General features: G+C 48.2%; 1 protein-coding gene across 1 annotated transcript in view; it reads left to right on the forward strand.

Annotated features, from left to right (window-relative positions):
• Positions 1-24,305, forward strand: part of STAG2 (stromal antigen 2) — a 1,172,735-nt gene that overhangs the window by 168,615 nt on the left and 979,815 nt on the right. The window contains 1 exon segment of the mRNA XM_029607875.1: positions 14,408-14,464. Coding sequence (XP_029463735.1) covers positions 14,408-14,464 — 57 coding nt within the window.

Consider the following 24,305-nt stretch of genomic DNA (forward strand, 5'->3'; position numbering starts at 1 on the left):
TTTCCGGCCCGTCCTGGACCTAAAGTCAGTCAACCGCTACCTACGGGTACCCAGCTTTCGCATGGAAACCCTGCGATCTGTCAAAAATTCAGTACAGTCAGGGGAGTTTCTCACATCCCTAGATCTGTCAGAAGCCTACCTGCATATCCCAATCCATCGAGATCATCAGCGCTACCTACATTTCAAAGTCTTGGACCAACACTTTCAGTTTCGGGTGTTACCCTTCGGGTTAGCCACAGCGCCGCGGATCTTTACCAAGGTCATAGTAGTAGGTGGTGGCGGCCCTCAGGAAGGAGGGAATTCTCATTCATCCCTACCTGGACGATTGGTTGATCAGTGCAAAATCGCCAGAAGAGAGCCATCTGGCAACCAGCCGAGTGATTGCTCTTCTAGAGAGCCTAGGCTGGGTAGTAAACTTAAACAAGAGTTCCCTACAGCCGTCTTAGTCGAAGGAATACCTAGGAGTCCTATTCGACACTCAGGCAGAGTCAGCTTGACTCCCAAAAGAAGAGAAAAGCTCAAGAATTATCTGCAGGCCCTGCTGTACGCCGTCCGGCCCACAGCTTGGGATTACCTACAAGTCCTCGGCCTGATGGCATCCACTCTGGAGGTGATACCATGGGCACGGGCGCATATGAGGCCATTACTACGCGCCCTCCTATCCCGGTGGAGCCCGCGATCACAAACTTACACCGTACACCTACCTCTCCCAGTCAGGGTACGGAATCAGCTGCGACGGTGGCTGCAGCAAAGCCACAGGAGCCGGGGGTCCAGGATGTCCTCTCTGACCTGGACCCTGCTCACAACAGACGCCAGCCTGAGCGGCTGGGGCGCACATTGCGAAGGACTCACCGCCCAAGGGCGGTGGAGCAGAGAAGAGTCGGGATGGAACAACCGACTAGAGGCACGGGCAGTCAGGCTAGCGTGCCTGCGATTTGCCCACAGAGTGCGACACAGAGCAGTCAGAGTGATGTCAGACAACGCCACCACGGTGGCATACATCAACCGACAGGGCGGAACCAGAAGCCGACAGGTATCCCTAGAAATAGCTCCCCTGATGACTTGGGCGGAAGCAAATCTCCAGGACATCTCCGCCGTCCATATCGCCGGGAAGGACAACACTGCGGCAGACTTCCTCAGCAGAGAAAGTCTACATCCCGGGGATTGGCAACTGTCACCCACAGCGTTCCAGATGATTGTGAATCGGTGGGGGACCCCGGGCATAGACCTACTAGCGGACAGGTCCAACGCTCATGTACCCAGATATTTCAGCCGCAGGCGGGATCCTCTGTCTCAGGGGATCGACGCACTGGTACAACCATGGCCCCAGGAGATCCTGCTGTACGCTTTTTCGCCATGGCCCCTGCTGGGCGCCATTATACACAGGATTCAGCGGCACAGAGGCTTAGTTCTTCTAGTGGCCCCGGACTGGCCAAGAAGACCCTGGTACGCAGACATGAGAAGACTACTGGCAGGGAATCCACTACCTCTGCCGCCGCACAGGGACCTACTGCGACAAGGTCCCATACTCCACGAGGATCCGGCTCAATTCTCTCTTACGGTTTGGCCATTGAGAGGGCTAGACTGAAGACACGAGGATATTCAGGACCGGTAATAAATACACTTCTCAGAGCACGCAAGTTCTCCACATCACTAACTTATATAAGGATCTGGAGAGTATTGGAAGCTAGGTGCGAAGCATATAGCACCAATCCACATGCCACTAAGATTCCTATCATTTTGGGACTTCAGAAGGGTCTGTCCCTCAATTCCATCAAGGTCCAAGTGGCAGCACTTTCCTGCTACGGTCCCCGGAGTGACGGCAATAGCATCGCCACACACCCAGACGTTTCACGCTTCCTGAAAGGAGTCAAACACATTCGTCTGCCACTGAAGTGGCCCATACCTCTGTGGAACCTCAACCTAGTTTTGGACTTTCTAGCGGGACACGCCTTCCGTCCACTTCGAGGCCTGTCCCTCCGTTTGTTAACCTTGAAGATGGTGTTCCTGCTGTCTGTTTGCTCCGCACGACGCGTCTCAGAGCTACAAGCACTGTCTTGCCGTGATCCATTTCTCCGAATCATGCCAGAAGCCATCCATCTTCGCACAGTCCCTTCCTTCTTACCCAAAGTAGTCTTGCACTTCCACCTCAACCAAACCATCTCTTTACCTACCACAGAAGGTTTGAAGAAGTCAGAAGAAGGTCGAATTCTACGCCATCTCGACATCAGCAGGCTACTGTCCAGATACCTGGAAGTGTCCGAAGCAATACGAAAGACGGACCATCTGTTCGTTCTACACAGCGGGAAGAAGCAAGGGGAAGCGGCCTCACGGGCAACTATCGCTCGCTGGGTCAAAGAAGTTATCAAGGCAGCCTACGTAGACGCGGGAAAATCACCGCCTCTACAGGTCAAGGCTCACTCTACCAGAGCGCAAGCGGCCTCTTGGGCAGAAACTCGGATGCTGTCGCCTGCTGATATCTGTAAGGTGGCGACGTGGTCCTCCCTCCATACCTTCTCCAGATTCTACCGTCTGGATGTCCAGGCCAGGGAGGACACCACATTCGCAAGGGCAATCCTGCACGGACCGCGGGCAGCCTCCCGCCCAGTCCAGGAGTAGCTTTTGTACATCCCACCTGTTTTGAGTCCATCTGCTACATGCTAGGAAATGTAGAGATTACTTACCTGATAATCTCATTTTCCTTAGTGTATGCAGATGGACTCAGCATCCCGCCCGGCTGCCAATATTCATGGGATTTCACAGGCTCAAGGTAAGCCATGTTTTACTACATAGGGCATCCACCCTGCCGGGTGTCGATGCCTTCCGGTTGAGAATCCTGGCGGTCTCCAGCTACTATCAACCGGTCAGGGTAATCCTGTTTAATCGATCGGTCAGTACTCATATAGCTATGACAGCTTTGCAAGGAAGATTACTGAATTGCTTCACTTCCTGTGGGGGTATATGTACCCGTGCTGGCGTCAGATCAGTCTCAAACTGCTGGCACGAGCACGCTATACCCACTTGTTTTGAGTCCATCTGCATACACTAAGGAAAACGAGATTATCAGGTAAGTAATCTCTACATTATTAGCACCAGCATGGCTCAGACAACCGTGGTACACTTACCTACTCAGACTATCAATAGACAGCCCACTTCAATTGGACGACCGCAGCGATCTCCTGTCGCAAGAGCGGGGTTCTCTGCTACACCTTATGCACAAGTCATTACACCTGACAGCATGGCGATTGAACGGACATTGCTAACAGAAATGGGCATATCCTACAGCGTACAAAATGTCATACTGGTGGCCAGAAAACCTTCCACACGACATAATTATTATTTCAAATGGAAAAGATATGCCACCTGGTATGCAGAGCCACCAATTCGATCCAAGTCAATGTCCGCCAGAATGCCTATTAGAAATCCTGCACATACTTTACACAGCGGGTCTTGCAACAGCTTCACTGCAGGTACACTTAAGTCCAATCACAGCTTTACATGCACACCATAATGGTCAATCCACCTCCACTCACCCAATGATTTCTAGTTTCATGAAGGGCCTCTTCCACCTTCGGCCCCCAATCTCTAAACCTCCAATTCCATGGGACTTAAACATCGTGTTGGAACAGCTCATGTTGCCTCCATTCGAACCCATGGACAATTCTCATATAAAATACCTTACGTGGAAAGTAGTCTTTCTAGTGGCCGTGACTTCAGCTCGAAGAATTAGCGAAATTCAAGCCTTAGTACATTACATTCCATATCTACAATTCTACCATCACAAGGTAGCTATTCGCACACATCCCTCCTTCCTACCGAAAGTAGTCTCTGCCTTTCACCTTAACCAATCCATTGAACTTCCAACATTCTTTCCAAAATCACATCACAATGAGAGAGAAAAATTATTACACACTTTGTACTGTAAAAGGGCGTTAGCCTCTTACAAGAGCTGAACTGGCACAGAGACTAGACCATCTCAGTTTTTCCTCACATTTAATCCTAATTTTCCAGGCTTACCAGTTGCCAACAGAACCATATCCAGCTGGATTGTACGGTGCATACAATTCTGTTATGAAAAGAGAGGAATCCAGCTCTCTTCAACACTGAAGGCTCATCAAGTGAGAGAAGTATCCACTTCAGTGGCCCATCTTTGTTCCGCCTATCGACATATGTAAGGTGGCAACGTGGTCAACTCTACATACCTTCACATCCCATTTTTGCTTAGTCCAGCATTCATCAGAAGATGCCAAGGTGGGCAGGGATTTTCTCAGCAACCTTGTTAAACAGTCATTGCGGACTGTCCACTCTCCATGGCCAGGCTCATCCACAAAACATGTATACCAGTGATACGCGTGACCATCAGCTTCGGACTCCCAAGACAGCATGGCTGATTCAGCCCTGCTATCGACGGGAAAAGCAAGTTTGCTTACCGTGAACTGTTTCCATAGATAGCAGGTTGAATCAGCCATGCTGACCCGCCTCCCTGGACAGCTACGCAAAGGGACACATAAAATCATCTACGCTATATTACAGACTGGGGAGAATCTGCTTTTCCTACGCAGGAACCCATGAGCAGCCACTCAGAGCTAAACTCTGTGTAATAGCTTTGATAAGCTCCGCCTCCCAGGCCTTGACGGACAGCCGAAGACAGCATGGCTGATTCATCCTGCTATCTATGGAAACACTGTTTACGGTAAGCAAACTTGCTTTACCCGTTACACCCCCCATTCATAATTTTATAAATTTCAGTCTTCTCTTTTTCATCTTTTCTTAGCTAAAGTGCTCTGTTTAGTTTTTCTTTGAGGACAAGCATGGTGTCAGTCCTCACACATGGGGACATCCGATGGAGCCTGGCATGGAAAACGTAATGTTAAAGTTTCTGAAACTTTGACTCTTTCTTTGAGCTTGCCTGAGCATGCCATTATGTCACACGCCCACGCAGATTCCCTTCAGACTTTTTTCCAAGGATATCTCGCGTCATGGTTTTGGTGCCTCATGATCCTGTTTCTAGATCTTTTTGATTTTGCCAGATTTGTAGGTTTGTTTGTCGTAGGGTCTTGTGGTTTTATCCCTTGTAGTTACCCTATGTAAAGTTTTGGTCGTTTTTCTTTCTAAGTCTTTGATTGCTTCCATATTCTGTGCCAGGGTGTCATTGGTGCCTAACTGCCTTCAAGTCACCCCCACCATAGAGTTTGATTTTATTTCTCTCTTATTTTGGTTGATCATGTGTTGTGGGTTCCAGTGATGCCACAGTGCACAAGGCTCTGTCTGTCATGGACCTCATAATAGATGTATCCATTTTTGGGGGCATCACATGATGTCCAGGAATGTTGCAGATGTACGACTATGACCTCGAAAAGAAGCCGGTCCCAAATGGAACTTGTGGAAAGGCATTTTAGGTTTTGGAAGACTGAGCCATAGATATTGAAGGACCTCTGAGCTGCATTGATGGAAGGAGCATTGTCATTATTGGGGAGACCATCTGTTCCCTCTGTGCCACCTGCTGATAGGGATCCTGGAGAGAGGCCTTCATCTCACTTGCTGATCGAAAAGGGCAACTGGAAGGATTAGACACCAGCATCGAGAAGATCCTATGCTGAGTATTGAGGGGTGCCAAGGAAGAATCGGTATCAGTCTCCCATGTGTGTCTGATGCCAAGAGTAGGAACAGTCTGGGGCATACCGAGAACCTGCTAAGTGGTCCCTTGGCGAGGAGTGCTTATCCTCTAAGCAGGCCAGGGACTCGAGATGGCTCCACCGGTCCCGTTGTCCACCATCAATCCATCATCTTCAGGTGCTGTCGCTGTTGGAAATGAGTTGCAGGACACCAGAAACAGGTGTGCGTTTCATTTTTGAGTTCCTTCAGATCTCTTGGGTGAATACCATCCAGTTCCTGTGATTTGTTATTATTTAGTCTCAATATGAGTTATTTCCCGTTGATAGCAGGGCTGAATTAGCTATGCTGTCTAGGAGCGCGTCGCGACCGGTCAGTAGGCGGAGTTTTCTCAGTTGGTCACAGAGTTTTTAACTCTGTGCGGCTGCGCAGTGATCTTCCCGCGCAATTACCTTGTTTCCTCAGTCTCTTTTTTTCCGCGAGCAGACTGCATGCAGGGTTTTTTCTCCTCATTGTCTCTGAAGAGTTTTTTTGTGATTTTTCAAATTTTTTTGATTTTTCTCAGTTTTCCTCATTGGCAGTGATGGCTCCTAAGCCATCAGGATTTAAGTACTGCCAATGCAGTAAAATTATGTCCATAACAGATGGACATAATTATTGCTATATCTGCCTGGGCCCGGAGCATGAGCAAGCCTCATGCCGAGACTGTGGTCGTATGTCTCCCCTGTGTCCAAAGGCAACGTGCAGAGAAAATCTTGTGTTTGAAGTTACCATCCACACAGACTTTGCCAGGACCGATGAAGAGACCGAAGAAGACACCAGCTAAGAGATCTGTCTCGTTGGAGGGCGCCTCGGCCAGGTCTGAGATACCACCAGGACCGGTGAAGGGAATTGAGGCCTCGACTTCTCTTGTTCAAAAAGCCCCTCATGAGCTGTTCGGGTTACAGGGACCTGTACCCGCTCACTCCCGCTCCTCGACACCAAAAAGGTCGGAGCATGGAAAATCTAAGCGGACGAGGCATACGGCGCGTCAAAGATCGCCACATCGGAGCACACGGCGCATCGAAGCATGACAACTCAAAACATGCGAAACTCTTGATGCCTTTGCAGTCCATGACGCACTCTTATTACCAACCTTGAACTCCACATATGACACCTGTCTTGACTCAGTCCACACTTTACAGCCAAAAACATCTTAAAAAGACCACAAAAAATGAAACATATAAAGTCAGCAAAAACACCGGCGACAAGACTCCGAGCTAGATGTGGAACTCATCTCTGACCATGACTCAGAGACTTCTAAGGAACATTCATTTAGTAGGGGTTCTGAATCTGATTGATCTTCACTTAGTAGACCACAATCCCCTAGTCTTCCACATAAGCCATGCCTGCCTCCTCAATGTTACGCTTGGGCTCCGGTCAGGAGTCGTGAACACCACCCAGCAGGGTGGCTCCAGGTGGAGAGAGACAGGAATGGCTAGAAACAGTGTCTGGTTCCAGGCTGGGTCAGGGCAGGCAGCAAGTAGCAGTGTCTCGGTTCAGGCTGGGTCAGGGCAGGCGGCAAGTAGCAGTGTCTGGGTCTAGGCTGGGTCAGGGCAGGCGGCAAGTAGCAGTGTCTGGGTTCAGGCTGGGTCAGGGCAAGGCAGGTCAGAAGGCCCATAGGCCACACACACACACACACACACAGAAGGCCTGTAGGCCCCACACCGTAAGCAGAGCAGGCAGGTCAGAAGGCCCGTAGGCCACACATACACAGAAGGCCCGTAGGCCACACACCGTAAGCAGAGCAGGCAGGTCAGAAGGCCCGTAGGCCAGGTAAGAAAAGCGAGGAAGAAGGCCCGAAGGCCGCGCAGGGCAAGGAAAGGCCCGAAGGCCGCGCAGGGCAAGGCAAGGAAAGGCCCGAAGGCCGCACAAGGCTAGAGCAGGGAGCCCAGGTGAGCTCGATGCCGAAGCACCGAGGGAACTGTCAGGCAGGGTTATAAGGGCCAACCCAGAACATAGAGTGGACAGGGGAGATGGCCTGGGCCTGTCAGGAGAGCCAGCACTAGAGGGACCCCTGGTGGTGAGGCGGTTGCACTGCAGCCAGAACTGTAACAGTACCCCCTCCGCAAGGCCTCCCCCTCCTCCTGGGTCCCATCTTAGCAGGGGGTACTCAAAAATGAAATCAGACCCCTCCGAGGGCAGCAACAGCTGGAGCAATTCAACAGGCTCAGATGGCTGAGTCAGAAAGTCTGTTAGTGGTACCGGTTTGAGCCCCTCCGGGGGTGGCAGCAGGACCGGTTTAGCAGGCTCGTCTCGGGGTAGTGCAGCAGGCTCGGGCCCCTCTCGGGATGAAACAGGCTGGAACACCTCTCCGGGCGTTGTAGCAGGTTCGGACCCCTCTCGGGGCGATGAAGCAGGCTCGGACCCCTCTCGGGGCGATGAAGCAGGCTCGGACCCCTCTTGGGGCGATGAAGCAGGCTCGGACCCCTCTCGGGGCGATGAAGCAGGCTCGAACACCTCTCGGGGCGTTGTAGCAGGCTCGGACACCTCTCGGGGCTTTGTAGCAGGCTCGGACACCTCTCGGGGCTTTGTAGCAGGCTCGGACACCTCTCGGGGCTTTGTAGCAGGCTCGGACACCTCTCGGGGCTTTGTAGCAGGCTCGGACACATCTCGGGGCTTTGTAGCAGGCTCGGACACCTCTCGGGGCTTTGTAGCAGGCTCGGACACCTCTCGGGGCTTTGTAGCAGGCTCGGACACCTCTCGGGGCTTTGTAGCAGGCTCGGACACCTCTCGGGGCGATGAAGCAGGCTCGGACCCTTCTCGGGGCGATGAAGCAGGCTCGGACCCTTCTCGGGGCGATGAAGCAGGTTCGGACCCCTCTCCGGGCGTTGTAGCAGGTTCGGACCCCTCTCCGGGCGTTGTAGCAGTCTTGGCCCCCTCTCGGGGCGATGCAGCAGGCTTGGCCCCCTCTTGGGGCGATGCAGCAGGCTTGGCCCCCTCTTGGGGCGATGCAGCAGGCTTGGCCCCCTCTTGGGGCGATGCAGCAGGCTTGGCCCCCTCTTGGGGCGATGCAGCAGGCTTGGCCCCCTCTTGGGGCGATGCAGCAGGCTTGGCCCCCTCTTGGGGCGATGCAGCAGGCTTGGCCCTCTCTTGGGGCGATGCAGCAGGCTTGGCCCCCTCTTGGGGCGATGCAGCAGGCTTGGCCCCCTCTTGGGGCGATGCAGCAGGCTTGGCCCCCTCTTGGGGCGATGCAGCAGGCTCGGATCCTCCTCGGGGCGATGCAGCAGGCTTGGCCTCTTCGGGGCGATGCAGCAGGCTCGGCCCCCTCTTGGGGCGATGCAGCAGGCTCGGCCCCCTCTTGGGGCGATGCAGCAGGCTCGGCCCCCTCTTGGGGCGATGCAGCAGGCTCGGCCCCCTCTTGGGGCGATGCAGCAGGCTCGGCCCCCTCTTGGGGCGATGCAGCAGGCTCGGCCCCCTCTTGGGGCGATGCAGCAGGCTCGGATCCTCCTCGGGGCGATGCAGCAGGCTCGGATCCTCCTCGGGGCGATGCAGCAGGCTCGGCCCCCTCTTGGGGCGATGCAGCAGGCTCGGCCCCCTCTTGGGGCGATGCAGCAGGCTCGGCCCCCTCTTGGGGCGATGCAGCAGGCTCGGCCCCCTCTTGGGGCGATGCAGCAGGCTTGGCCCCCTCTTGGGGCGATGTAGCAGGCTCGGTCCCCTCTTGGGGCGATGCAGCAGGCTTGGCCCCCTCTTGGGGTGATGAAACAGGCTCAGATGGCAGAGCAGCAAGGTTAGAAGCAGTGCACATAGAAGACACAGGTTGCACTGCTGTGGGCTTGATACCTCTAGCCAAACTCTGAGGCTCCTTATTTTGTTTCTGGAGGAGCAGTTTAGAGAAGGCACAGGCAGTTCTAGGACGTCTAGGGAATGTGCTAGTTAGTGGCGGCCATCCACACAGTCCCAAATACCTGCCTCCACATGCGCAGACTACATTGGGGATTAAAATCCCAGTGGTCTTAACATCGGCAACCACTATCTCATGTCCTATCTCTGACACAAGAAATGAAGAAGGATTTAGCATGGTGGCTTCAAAAGAATACCTCAACAAGGGTGCATTGTTTCCCAACCCTTCACACAATGTACTCACAACGGATGCTTCTCACAAGGGTTGGGGAGCTCATCTCGACCATCTAGACACACAAGGTCAGTGGTACCCGATAGAACAAACTTACCAAATCAACTTGTTAGAACTGAGAGCGATAAGGAACGCCCTCAAAATGTTTGCTCTGTATCTGAGGGGGAAGAGAGTTATGGTCTACACAGACAACCAGGCAGCGATGTATTACATAAACAAGGAAGGTCAGGTTTCTTGAGCCTATGCAAGGACTCTATTCTCATAATAGTGGGCAAACATCAGTTCTATTCACTTGCAAGTGACATATCTCCCAGGCATTGCCAACACTCGAGCAGACAAACTCAGCTGAATTTTTCACCCACATGAGTGGGAGTTAAATCAACAAATAGCAAACAACATTTTCGAACTATGGGGCGTACCAGACATGGACCTTTTCGCTACCGAACAAAACAGAAAGGTATCTCGGTTTTGTTCAGTCTTACCTAGTCCTCTGCAAATATCACAGGATGCCTTCCTCATACGGAAAACCTCATGAATGCTTTTCCTACGATTCCACTAATATTCTGAACGATTCAGAAGTGCATACAGGATTCGGCAAATCTCGTACTCATATCGTCAGCATGGCCACGTCAACCCTGGTACACGCACCTACTCATTCTGTCGGATAGGAGACCGCAATGATCTCCTCTCTCAAGAGAACGGCTCGTTAATACATCCAATGCACACCTCCTTACATCTCACTGCTTGGAGATTGAAAGGGCGTTATTGGATGAACAAGGAATCTCGAATCACATACAGGACGTCATATTGGCTGCCAGGAAACCATCCACAATGAAAAACTACCGAGCAAAATGGAAACGTTACTCCACGTGGTGTGAATCACATCATCTTAACCCTACGGACTGCTCTCCAGAATCTCTCCTGGATTACCTGCATTCCCTACATAGCTCAGGTCTCGTAACCGCATCGGTGCGAGAACACTTAAGTGCCATAGCGGCTTTCCACAGACCACACCAGGATAAATCGATAGCCTCACATCCACTGGTAACTAGATTTGTCAAAGGCCTCATTCACTTACGGCCTCCTATATCCAAACTCCGGTAGCCTGTGATCTGAATATTGTTTTAGAACAATTAATGATGTCCCCATTTGAACCACTAGAGTCAGCGCACCCAAAATACCTCACTTGGAAGGTGGTATTTCTGGTTGCTGTCACGTTAGCCAGTAGAGTCAGCGAACTACAAGCCTTGGTTCACTATCCGCCATATTTTACAAGCGCAAGGTAGTGCTCAGAACTCATCCTTCATTTCTTCCAAAAGTGGTTTCAGCCTTTCATTTAAACTAGTCAATTGAACTTCCAACATTCTCTCCAAAACCTCACCAGAACAAGAGGGAAAAGCTGCTTCACATGCTAGACTGCAAAAGGGCACTAGCGTATTATAAAATAAAACTCAGTCTGAGCCCAGACCATCCCAGCTCTTTCTCTCATTTAACCCTAATGCGCCAGGACTACCAGTTTCAAAACGTACTATATCCAGCTGGATTTCACAATGTATTCTTTTCTGTCATCAAGTACAAGCAGTTTCTACTTCCATAGCGCACTTGAAACATGTTCTGCTTATTGATATCTGCAAAGCGGCCACATGGTCCTCTCTACGCACCTTCACATCCCATTACTGTCTCGACCATCAAGCGTCTGCAGATGCCCAGATAGGTGAAGTAATCTTACAAACGTTTACCAATCCATAAACAATAATTGACTGCCCACTTTGAGGTCATGCCGTACTTCGTGTGAATAACAATCAGACAAGTCTAGCATGACCAGGAGCTTGGGACTCCCATCAATAGCATGGCTGATTCAGCCCTGCAATCGACGGGAAAAGCAAGTTTGCTTACCGTAAACTGTTTCCGTAGATAGCAGGATGAACTAGCCATGCGAACCCACCCGCCTCCCTGGACAGTCAATACTACAAGTATATTCATAGCTTAATTACTGATTTAGGAGAATCTGTCTTTCAGCGCCGGAACACACATGCAGCTGCAGAGCCAAGCTCTGTATTCAGCTTTGGTAAAGCTCCGCCTCCTGGGCCCTGATAGACAGTCCCATCAACTGCATGGCTAATTCATCCTGCTATCTACGGAAACAATGTTTACGGCAAGCAAACTTGCTTTTTCTAGTGGCCATAGTTTAACCAGGCATCTTTTTGGTGATGCAGGTTCTTTCATGCAGGAACTCTAAACTTGTTTTATCAAAAGAACAGTTGTATCTTTATCTAATGGTCTTCCTTCCTTAACTTGTCTCTCTTTCATTTAAATTGAACCATTTTTCTTTTGATTTTCTTGAAATCTGATTGGTCAGAATATGGAAAGATCTGTACTACTTGGATGTTCACAATGTGGTAGTGTGGTATCTGAAGGTCACTAACCTATTAGATCTGACAAGTTTTTTCTTCTGCTCAGTGGCCATAGAAGGGTGAGGTGGCCTCAAAAGCCTCTTTGAGATGGATTAAAGAGAAAATCAGCTCAGCGTATTTCAGCAAGGGCCTGCAGGATCCACAGAGCCTGAGGGCATGTTCCACCAAGACCCAGTCATCTTCGTACGTGGAGCGTGACTATTGCTCTGGACATTTGCAGGGTGGCACTTGGTTTTTCTTTCAAACCTTCTCTAGACACCATTGTTTTGAGGATACTTCCTTTGAGGTGGATATTCTGAGACTAACATTGGCTTCCGCTTACCCATCATGGAAAAGGTTTGTTTATATTTCATGTATCTGGACTGATCTGGCAGGATAAAGGAGAAATGTAATCTTACCTGTTAATTTACTTTCATTGATTGCTGCTAGACAAGTCCAGGACCCACCTTGGAAGGCTTCAGCATTATGAAAATTGTGGGTATGATGTATGTAGAGGAATTGCTGGGATTTCTATTTTTGTATTTTTTCTGGATTTTGCTGCTCATTGTTGGATCTCTGCTTCTGTTCCCCTAAAAGTAGGTGTTGAGGGAGGCTGGTTGGATAGTCTCTGAGTCCATTTGGAAGCCTTATGGGTACTATACTCTGCCCTGTAGGTTACTGAGAGGCTTCCAGACTGTATTATTTCTTATGTGGGACGTGACATCGAGCAGGATAGCACATACCCTTGTGTATGGGCTGGTCTGGCAAAAATCAAGGAAATGAAATTAACAGGTAAGATTACATTTCTCTATTTGTCCTTATGGCCCCTATAGGCAGTGTTTTATTGGCAGAAAATATCTTCTGTTAATTCACAGTTTTAATAATTCAATGACTGATTAGAAAACCTGGAAATCCATGGTTAAAATCCTTTTTCTCCCACTGACACTCCTTGTGACCTTTTGCAAGTCACTTTGCCTTCCATTGCCCCGTGCACCAACTTGGATTGTAAGTTCTCTCTGGTGCTGGGACTTACTGTATTGTATTTATTTATTTAAAAGAAAAGCCGTTAAGCCCGTTAAAACGGGCTACATCCCTCTGTCTCTCACCTCCCCCTCATTCTCTCTCCCCTCACTCTTCACCACCCCCTACCTCCCTCCCTCTCACCCACTCCTCCCTCTCCTCTCACTCACTCCCTCCCTCCCCCTCTCCCTCAGTCCCACTCCCTCTCTCTCTGTCCCACTCCCTCCCTCCCTCCCTCTCTCTGTCCCACTCCCTCTCTCTGTCCCACTCCCTCCCTCCCTTTCTCATTCCCACTCTCTCCCTCTCAGTCCCACTCCCTCCCTCCCTCACTCTCTCTCCCTCCCTCTCTCCCCCCTCACTCAGTCCCCCCTCTCACTCAGTCCCACTCCCTCCCTCCCTCTCTCTCCTCCCCTCTCACTCAGTCCCTCCCTCTCTCTGTCAGTTCCTCCCTCGCTGCCGCCGCTGCCACTGGACGCCGCCATTTTTTTTCCTTTTTTTGTGGCTCAGACCGACGTGCTCGCCCGCACATGCGCGGTAGAGCTGGTCTCTACTGCGCATTTGCGGCACGTCGGTCATCCTTCGTTTATTAGGTAGGATGTATAAGCTACCTATTTCCACAGCTTAGAGAATAGCCTATTTCCACAACTTAGAGAATAGCCACTGCCATTAGCAATGGTTACATGGAATAGACTTAGTTTTTGGGTACTTGCCAGGTTCTTATGGCCTGGATTGGCCACTGTTGGAAACAGGATGCTGGGCTTGATGGACGCTTGGTCTGACCCAGTATGGCATTTTCTTATGTTCTTATGGCATACAACAAATAATAAAAGATAAACAAATTGGTATGTAATACATTATTAACCTAACAGTGAACTCCAACTTCTTAACTGTCATAAAGTCAGATCAAATTAATAGTTCTCAATCAGTAAATACCTGCTGGGAAAAAAAAAGTTTTGAGCATTTTTTTTAAAGCTTTTGGGCAGATAGACACACTTCTGAGGAATTCTATAGGATTGGTCCAGCCACTGAATTACCTTTGATCATCGGTTTGGTCAGGAGAGTAATTAAAATCCAAGTAAAACTTCAGACATGTAAGCAGTAGCCAGGGCTAACTAGAAAGTGATTTCTTGCTCTCCATGCCCTCTGCTCTCTCCCAAGACATGTTTGCAGCTTCTGTTGCATGAAATGTGTGCAACAATACTGGCATCCTCTTACAAATGTTTCTGCTCCTTGTTGATCTTGATCTTTTGTATTGTTTTCTTCTCAGACCCCTGGACTCTTCTCTTCATGATATGGGTCCTCTCTCCTGCAGTGCTGGACCCAGGTATGATTGCTTTTATTCATTTCCATATTTATTTATTTAGATTTTTTTATGTACCATCGTTCCAAAAGATCACAATGGTTTACAGTAACAGTATTCAATGTCTCCAATCATATACTTTGTGTCCACATTCAGCTTCTAATTCGACAGCACAGCAAGTATATATTCTAGTTCATAGTTATACATTTTCTAGTCTATTAAGGTTGCTACTATATAATTTAGATCATATTGATACTTTTCTGACAGATCATTTCATGATGATGCTTGTAATCCTTGGCCAGGTAGGGGAATCCATGGTAGTTTCTTGCCACTCATTTAGGACTCCAGCTCAACTGGAACTAGATTATGATGCAACTAGTGATTAGTTCTAGCTAGGGCAGGGACGGTGAACTAGTTCTAGATAGGCCAGGTTTACATGATATCCACAATGAATATGCATGAGATAGATCATTGTATGCAAATCTTTCTCATGCATATTTATTGTAGATATCCTGAAATCCTGGCCTGTTTGTGGCACTCGAATACTAGAGTTCACCGCCCGAGCTAGGTCTTTCCATGCCTTTGTTTTGGAGTGGGGGAAAGGTTTTTAAAAATGTATTTAAGCTATTATCAGAAGTATTTTTTTTTTCATGTATTTAGGCAATACTGTGGTGTTCGATTGCTGCATATGTTTTGAGGAAAGCTAGAGAATTTTACTTTTTTGTAGAACTTGTTCATTTTTTGCAAATTATTAGATGTGTTTAATTTCATGGAAGAGATTTTACTGTCTTAGAACATGTACTTGTTTTCCATCTATAAGCAGGCTGGATTAGTCATGCTGTCTTGGGTAACATCATCCAGTGGTGCATGATACGGAGCCTTCTAAGTAAAGAGAGATTTGATGCTCTGCACAATCATGGCAGATCTGTGCGATTGACTGGAGCAGACTCTCCTCAGTTTATTTTTTTCCGCGCCTAGACATGGACATGCGGAAATCCTTATCCTCCTTTTCTCCTCAGATTTTTCACTTTCTGCTACTTGCAGTCTCAAAAGCAGCACTTGTCAGTGCTTATGTCCAAAAAGACCCCTAGTTTTAAGTATTGCCAATGTGGGCATATTATGTTCATCACAGATGGACGTAAATCTTGCTATATTTGTCTAGACCCAGACCATGATCAGTCTGCATGCCGAGATTGTGGCTGAATATCACCATGGGCTCAACGTGAGAGAGCCCAGAAGATTGCACAATTGTGGGAGGAGGAAGGCTTACTGTCAGCATTAGGCAGGTATGCTCCCTCTCCACGGCGGTACACGTAGTCATTCCTGGCCCCAAAAATGCATCAGCAGCACATACAGTGGCGTGCTGCGTCATAGTCCCATTGGAAAGGCCTCCAGAGGCTTCAAAACAAAAAGAGAAGCACCCTAAATAGCATGAATCCAAACTCTATCAGGCAAGAGTGGAGCTTCAGTGGCAGGAAAGTGGGAGGTATATAAAATTCAAAAGCGCTATTTACTGCGTCATCCATAGCTTTGCAACAGAAAGGTGTGTTGAGGGCCCTAGCTTATGACACTCCCCAATATGACGCACGGCTGTTAACCTAAGGCAGCATTGATACAGAAGAAACCCACATAACACAGCACACCTCCAACTGCATCGATCGCACCTACCGGGCAGGCACACAGACAGAAGCATATGACGCAGGATGCTATCACTTAGATGCAAAAAGTGATGCCACAGAAAGCTGTGATGGGTGACGAAAATGGCAAATGTCATGCATCGTCCAAACCCCAGCAGTGCCCACCAGCTCCAGGAACTTTGACGTCCCACAGCTCATCGAAGAAAAGGAATCCTCAAAACAGTTTGTTACCGCAAACCAATGTCCTAATCGATGTGGAATCTGTGCTGCACACGTTTTCTACCAAGCCATGGCCTTTACAATCAAGACCACAATTGGTGATCTCCTCTGGCTCCTCTGAAAGTGATATGAGGGTATACTCCAACCTGTCCTTGGAGTTACTTTGAAAGCAAAGGGAATCACATCTCCAGGAAGAACTCTTTCTGAGGAACAAAACTCCATGGGAAGAACCCTTGGAGTTTACGCTACTTCATCTTCTGGTTTCTGATGTTGAACTGGCAGCTATTCCACCACCTTTGAGCAGTGGATGCCCAGTAACTTCTCCTTCTCACCAGGCAATTCCAGTGGACAAGGGACCCACTTTCTCCATGGTCTCGATCCACACAGGCAGTGGAGGAGATTTCACTTATCAGAAATCTTTTCACATCTCTGCACCTGCAGGTGCAACCACCAGAATTCCCAGCGCATGTCCCAGAACAGGAGCTGGCTGAACTCACATTGACCAGGAACGACAGTCTGCCAAGTTCTTCACCACAAGACCTTCAGGCCCTGCCTACTCCACTAGAAGAAGCCAGTCCACCACCTTCTCTTCAATCGGAGCAATCACTTGCTCCATCTCCAGCTACTTCCAAAGGGCTTACTTCGGATAACCCGGATGGCCCCCCCTCCCCCTGAGTAGTTGTCTCCACCTGTAGATTTTACTTAAAATTTGTGTAGAAAATGGGAAATACCGTAAAGACAGAAGTATACAAGATACTCAGTCCGCGTACGGGGATATTCACTATCTTAAAAATTCTGCACATGCCATCAGAGCTGACAGCTTTACCATAACGTGTTGTCTTAGGCTCAGACTTGCTAAATCATGGGAGTCCCCATTTTCAGACCTTCCAGTTACTGGAACACTGAACCTTAAATGCCACTTTAAAAAGTCACCAGGATACGGAATAATCCATTTGCCTCAGGCCCCCCCCCCCCCCCCACCCCATGGTGCTGGAGTCTGCCATGAAGAAGGCAAAGAAAACGAGGCTCCACTCCAACACTCCTCCAGGGAAGGGCAACAGAATCTTGCATGACTTTGGCCCTAAAGTATTCCAAAGTTCCATGCTAGCCTCTCGAATTCAACAACACCAATTTTATATAGTGGAGTACCTGTACGAGTGACTTCAACAACTGAAATCATTCCTTTCGTTCAGAAACTGAAGAACAAATAACACCTTAGCCACTTCATGATTTAGAGGAAGGGCTCCGGTACTTGATGTGCTTGGCTTATGAAGCGTTTGAGACGACATCCTATGCATCTGCAGCATCCATTGCAGATCAGCGCCTGGCATGGTTACGAGCTAGTGCAATCAGAGAGGATGTACATAAAAAGCTCGCTGATCTTCCATGCTTGGGGGCAACCTCTTCGGAGACAAATTCAGGGAGACCAGTCTCCCAGATCAAGGAGCAAAACATAGCAGTACAATCTCTGATGTTGTTTACCGGCCATCTAGTCACATACAGAAGGTATGACTCGCAGGACAAGAAACCGTACTTTCAGAGGAAACTGTGCAAACAGTACTCTTGGTATCGTCTGCTGTTTCACCAACAACCTCTGATGCAGTACAGCAGACACAACCGAGAGGCCACCAACGGGACTGTAGGTCATAGAAACAACATCAGCAGACAATTCCAAAATCACAGAGCTTTTGAGGTTCAACTAGCCACAGCCAACCACTCTTGTCAGGTGTAGAATACACAATTATTGCTCAGCATGGTCCCAGATAACATCAGACCAATGGGTTCTTTATATAATACAATATGGTTACTGTCTGGATTTCACCAAGTGCCGCCTTATTCTCTCTCTCGCCCCACCTCCTTGTGACCTATTTCAGATTCCCCTGTTACTGGAGACAGAGAAGCTATTATCACAAATAGTCATTCAGCTTCTTCCAAGGAAATCAAATCAATATGGGCTTCTATTCCCAATATTTCCTCATTCCGAAATGCACAGAAAATCTTCACCCTATCTTAGACCTCCGTTCTTTCAACAAAACTCTCTGAAGAGAAAAATTCAAGATGACAACTCTCAAATCAATCTTGCCCCTTCATACAGCCAAACAATTGGATGTGCTTTCTTGATCTAAAAGACGAATATGTGCACATTCCGATTCACCAGTCTTGTTGACAATACCTATGCTTCCAGATAGGATCCACTCATCTGTACAAAGTAATCCCCTTTGGACTCTCCTCTACCCCAAGAGTCTTCATGAAGTGCTTACTGGTGGCTGTGTCCCACCTCCGTCGAAAGGGAATACAAATTTTTTCTCCTAGGACAAGCAGGATGGCAGTCTTCATAGATGGGTCTCGGGTGACATCAGATGGAGGCCATCACGGAAAACGTTTGTCTATGGTGGATGGTGGGGTGTACGGCCCGATGCAGGTTCGATGTTAACGGAGGGCCATTGAGCACTCTGTGCGAGCCCTCGCCATTATTCCTTCAAATGGGAACGTTATTCCAGCTGGTTTATATATATTGCTCTATCGACTCTTTCACCTGTTCAGCAGAACAATTGCTCAACTACTTATACCACCTTTCCCAAATAGGACTCAAAACTTTGTCAATAAGAGTTCATTTGAGTGCTATTGCAGTTTATCCTTGCCAAAATAGGGGCTATCTATCTAAAATGGAAAGTTTTATTCTTTGTAGTTACATCCACAAGACGAGTAAGTGAACTTCAGGTCTTGGTTCACATCTCACCCTACCTGCAATTCTTCCATGACAACGTGGTACTTCAGTTGCATCCAAATTCTGCCAAAAGTAGTATCCATTTTTCATCTAAATGAAGCGATCACACTACCAACTTCTTTCCCAAACAGCACCAGAACGAAAGATAATAAAATTGCCACCTTGGATTGCAAGCAAGCCTTAGCTGCTTATAAGAAAAGAACACAATGTCGCAGGTATGACCAACCACGATTTGTCTTCTACAAACCTAACAAAGTAGGAGTAGCAGTAACTGAACACTATCCAACTGGATCACAAACTGTATTCAATACTGCTACACCTCTGCCTCTTTGCCTTTGTCTAGCACAGTTGAAGTGCATCAAGTATGGGCTACTGCCTCATCAAAAGCACACTTAAAAAAAAAAAAGTCTGCAGACATTTGCAAGGCCGCAACATGGTTATCTGTGCACACTTTCGCATTCCACTACTGCTTGGATCAACTTTCACTCTCTGACCGTACGGTGGGTCATGCAGTTTTAAGTACCATAAGAGACAAGTAGAGACTGCCATGTACGTAGACAGGTTGCAAAAGAAAAAAAAAAAATAGAGGAAGCATTTTCACATCAACCTTTAACTTGGGGCTCCCCAAATCAGCATGGTTAATCTAGCCTGCTTATTGACAGAAAAGTAAGTTTACCTACTGTAAACTGTGTTTTCCATAGATAGGATGGATTAGCCATGCGAGTACTCTCGCCTTACTGGACAGTCTCTTAACTTCCTTCGGACACAGTCCTGAACTGAGGAGACTCTGTCAGTTGCACAGGAACTGCCATGCATGTGCAAAGTATCAAATCTCTGTATGCTTAGAGAAGGCTCCGCATTGTGTGCCATCGGATGACGTCACCCAAGACAGTATGGCTAATCCATCCTGCTATCTACGGAAATCATAGTTTACGGTAAGCAAACTTGACTGAATGTCAGATTAAAAAAACACCCCAACCTCAAGTCAAACAGTGGATCTCTTACAGTCCAAAAGAACTGTTGCTAGATGAGTAAAATGCAAAGCTTATAAATGAGAAATGTCCTTCCTGAAAAAGTGAAAATTAGCTTTCTTTTAGGTCAGGGATGGCAAACTCCAGCCCTAAAGAGCTACAAACAGGTCAAGTTTTCAGGATATCCACAATGAATATGCATGAGAGAGATTTGCATACAATGGAGGCAGTGCATGCATTGGATGGCTATATTATATATACACTCTCCAATTCTATTTCTCCTTGTTTTTTTCCTATCTGTTAGCCATTGCTTATGGGTGACGTCATCCGGAGGCACTAAATGGACATGTCTCTCCAAGCCGTAGAGCTTTAAGCTCTACTGAGCATTTGCAGAAGTTGTCTCGTGCGCCTCCTTACTCATTTTTTTTAAAATCTGAGTTAAAGCATGAATGTGTACTTCATCTCTCCTCTATATTTTTACTTCAAACTTGCCTTTTTTTTTTCTTCAGAAACTTATTTGGCCCCCATGTCCCTCCGCAAAAAATCTCCCAAAACAAGCTCTTGGTTCTCTGACCCCCTACGTCTTCTGAAATGAAAACTGTGTAATCTAGAATGCCGCTGGCGTAAAAACCCACTAGTCACACGCAAACAAGCCTATTACAGCCATCTCCATCTCTATAAAAAGGAAATTGTACATTCCAAAAAAATGTTATCATCCAAAATCCATAAAGCAAATGGCAATCCTCACCCAGCCCTCCATTGGACCCTCTCCTCCTCCACCTCGTGGCTGTTAACCCCTCCCCCAGCTGGAAGACGTCCCTGAAACTAAACGAATGTAATTTTAAATCTCTGTGCAGGTAACTTCATTTCTACTTGCTTCTGTTTGTGCAACTGCTCTCCAAGCCAGGATCCAGGGCTTGGATTGAGATTTCTCCTGCACCCAGCCCTCCATTGGACCCTCTCCTCCTCCTCCACCTCGTGGCTGTTAACCCCTCCCCCAGTTGGAAGACGTCCCTGAAACTAAACGAATCCACCTTTAAATCTCTGTGCTGGATATTAAGACTCATATTGATGACATCACTGAAGCGCGACTAAGACGAGAGTCAACTATAAAAGTCAAACTAGGCTAGGCGTCACGCGCCGAAGGAGCGCGACAAAGGGGCCTGCCCCTTTGTGTGCCCCTTCGTGTGTACCTGAGCCCAAGGTGTCCCCCTACATAACATACTGGTGACACCCCAACCTTTAGTCCTCCAAACACCACGCAGACCCAACAGGCTCAAGGACCCGCACAGCCTAACCAACCTAGCTCCCTCTGAAACCGGCTTGACTCACCTCAGGACTACTACTTCTCATAAGTTGGTAACCACTGTTATAAGTTGTAACTACTTTACTGCAACTATTTGTCAACCTCCATTTGAACTGACCTACTCTGCTAATATTACTGGTACCTCTATTACCTGCAGTTCCCTCCCTATTCTCCCCCCCTTTCTGCTCACCAGCATCTTAGCCACCACCCTCACTATTCACTACCCTCAGCTTTTCCCTGCACACCCAGACTCAGCAACCGCACCCACTTCACGTCCAGGCATGATCATGGAATCATACCCCATCCCACGCATCCACCTCCCACTCTCTAGACACCGACCCCTCAACATGCTCTGTCCCCGTCCCCCCCCCCCCCCGTCCCCCCCCGTAAATCCCTAATCCCCATCCTTATCTCTCCTCTGACTCAACTCCTCGGACTTACCACTCTATCCATAATCCTCTTCAATGCTCAATCCGTGTCCAAAAAGACACCCATTCTTAACGACCTCCTCATCGACTGCAAGCCCGACATCTGTGCAGTCACAGAGACCTGGCTCAAAGAATCAGACACCGTTCTTATTAACCAACTCCCCACCTCCTCCTACGAATTCTTCTCGATCCACAGACCCAAAAAAAGAGGAGGAGGCCTCTTGCTTGCAGCCAAGAAATACCTAAAGCTTAAACCTATTCCCATAGCCACTCCACCCAGGCTAGAAATAGGCCTCTTCAGGTCAGACACCTTGCAAATCTGCTTGATCTATGCACCTCCCACATACTTAGAAACCAACCCCTCCCCCTTAATCAAATTTATTATCGATTGGATAAAACCCGACATCCCCACATTTATCCTTGGAGATTTCAATCTCCATGTTGACTCTCTCCCTCAATCAGCTGCATGCGAATCCTTACTACAGTCTCTACACGCCTTTGGTTTCCATCAAATCATAACCTCTCCCACCCACAAAGCGGGACACACTCTAGATCTAATATTTGTCAATTCAGCCGTACGTGCCACCAACCAACCATCCTCCACCCCTATACCATGGTCTGACCACTTTCTGATAGAAGGTCTCTTCTCTATCAACACCACTCCCCCTAACAACAATAATAACAGTAAGACCATAACTTATAATAAACCCTGCCCCAGTGCGGACCTAGCGAATGCTCTAACCACCGCACTATCCAATCTAAACTGCTCTGACCCAGACTCAGCCCTAGCATCCTGGAATAACATCACACGAGACATTGCCAATAAACTCTGTCCAGTCTCCAAAAAAGTTATAAGAAACTCCCCAAAACCCACCAACCCATGTACACCACAGAACTGAGAACCCTAAAATCTAATCTTAGGCAAAAGGAAAGACAATGGCGTAAAGACCAAACCCCGCAAAACTTCGCAGCATACAAATCAGTTCTCCACAGCTACAGACTCTCCACCCAAAACACAAACAAGATTATTACGCTAAAAAAAATCCATGACTACAGATTCAACCCCAAAACACTCTTTTCCTACTTCTCTGGCCTCACGACTCCTATCCCTCCCACTACACCTGAATTCGATGACTCTGCCAAATGCGAGGAACTAGCCAAGTTCTTGTTCAACAAAATTGCAACACTCCTAAAGAGATTCCCCCCTTCTTCGAACAGTCTCACACCTACCCTGACCATTCCCTCTTCCCCCTCCCAACCCCCTTCCCCATCCCAACCCTTAATGCCTACTCTTAACTTTACCTCTACCATAGAAACTCAACCCTCAATGCCCACCCTTGACTTCACCTCCACCATAGAAATCCAAACCATTTTCAAAAAACTCAAACCCTCTTACCACCCTGAAGACCTTATACCCTCCAAAGCACTTCTAACCATACCCAATACAATAGCTAAAGCCGTAGCAGATATTATCAACTGCTTGATTTCACACGGATCTGTTCCAGATGCACTCAAACACGCAGTGGTCAAACCCCTCCTTAAGAAACCTTCGCTCGACTCCAAAGACCCTGCTAACTTCCGCCCAATATCCAACCTCCCCTTCATTGCCAAGCTTTTGGAAAGAGTGGTTAACTTCCAACTCATGAACTATCTAGAAGACCACCAGATCCTCCACCCAGCACAATTTGGTTTTAGGAAACACTTCAACACTGAATCCCTTCTGCTCTCCCTTTCCGACCACCTCCTCAGAGGCATGGGTCAAGGCCATAGCTACCTCCTTGCCCTCCTCGACATTTCATCAGCCTTCAACACTATCAGCCACCACCATCTAATAACTCGCCTGGAACTCATTGGCATCTCAGACCTAGTCCTTTCCTGGTTTAAATCCTTCCTCTCAAACAAAGTTCTCAGTCAAAATCGGGAACTCCACATCCACACCACAACCCCTCCAACAGGGAGTCCCCCAAGGCTCATCTCTCTCATCCACCCTTTTCAATATTTACATCACCCCCTCTGCCAACTCCTCTCTGATCTCCATCTCAAATTTTACCTCTACGCTGATGATGTTCAGATCATCATCCCCATCCAGAACTCCATCTCTGACGCACTAGAACATTGGGAGAAATGCCTTACAGCCATCAACTCCCTGCTCACCAACCTACACCTTGCCCTCAACACGAACAAAACTGAACTTCTACTCATCTCACCTCACGCTGCCCCTGCACCTCCGCCATCTGGTACCTCCAAACTCCACCTACTCAACACAACCAGCCGTGAGAGACCTTGGAGTTCTCCTTGACCACCAACTAAGCATGAAGAACTACATATAAACTCCATTCTCAAAGCCTGTTTTTTCAAACTCAACGTACTTAAAAAAACTCAGACCCCTTCACACCCAAGACTTTCGTACAGTCATACAGGCCACCATATCATCCAAATTAGACTACTGTAATGCTCTTCTTCTAGGACTCCCTTACTCTTCCATCAAACCTCTACAAATGTTACAACATGCCACAGCGAGACTCATTGCAAACTCTCGTAAATACGACCACATCACCCCTATACTCAGAGACCTA

Source organism: Rhinatrema bivittatum, chromosome 6 (genome assembly GCF_901001135.1).
Source record: "Rhinatrema bivittatum chromosome 6, aRhiBiv1.1, whole genome shotgun sequence".
Taxonomy (NCBI): Eukaryota; Metazoa; Chordata; class Amphibia; order Gymnophiona; family Rhinatrematidae; genus Rhinatrema; species Rhinatrema bivittatum.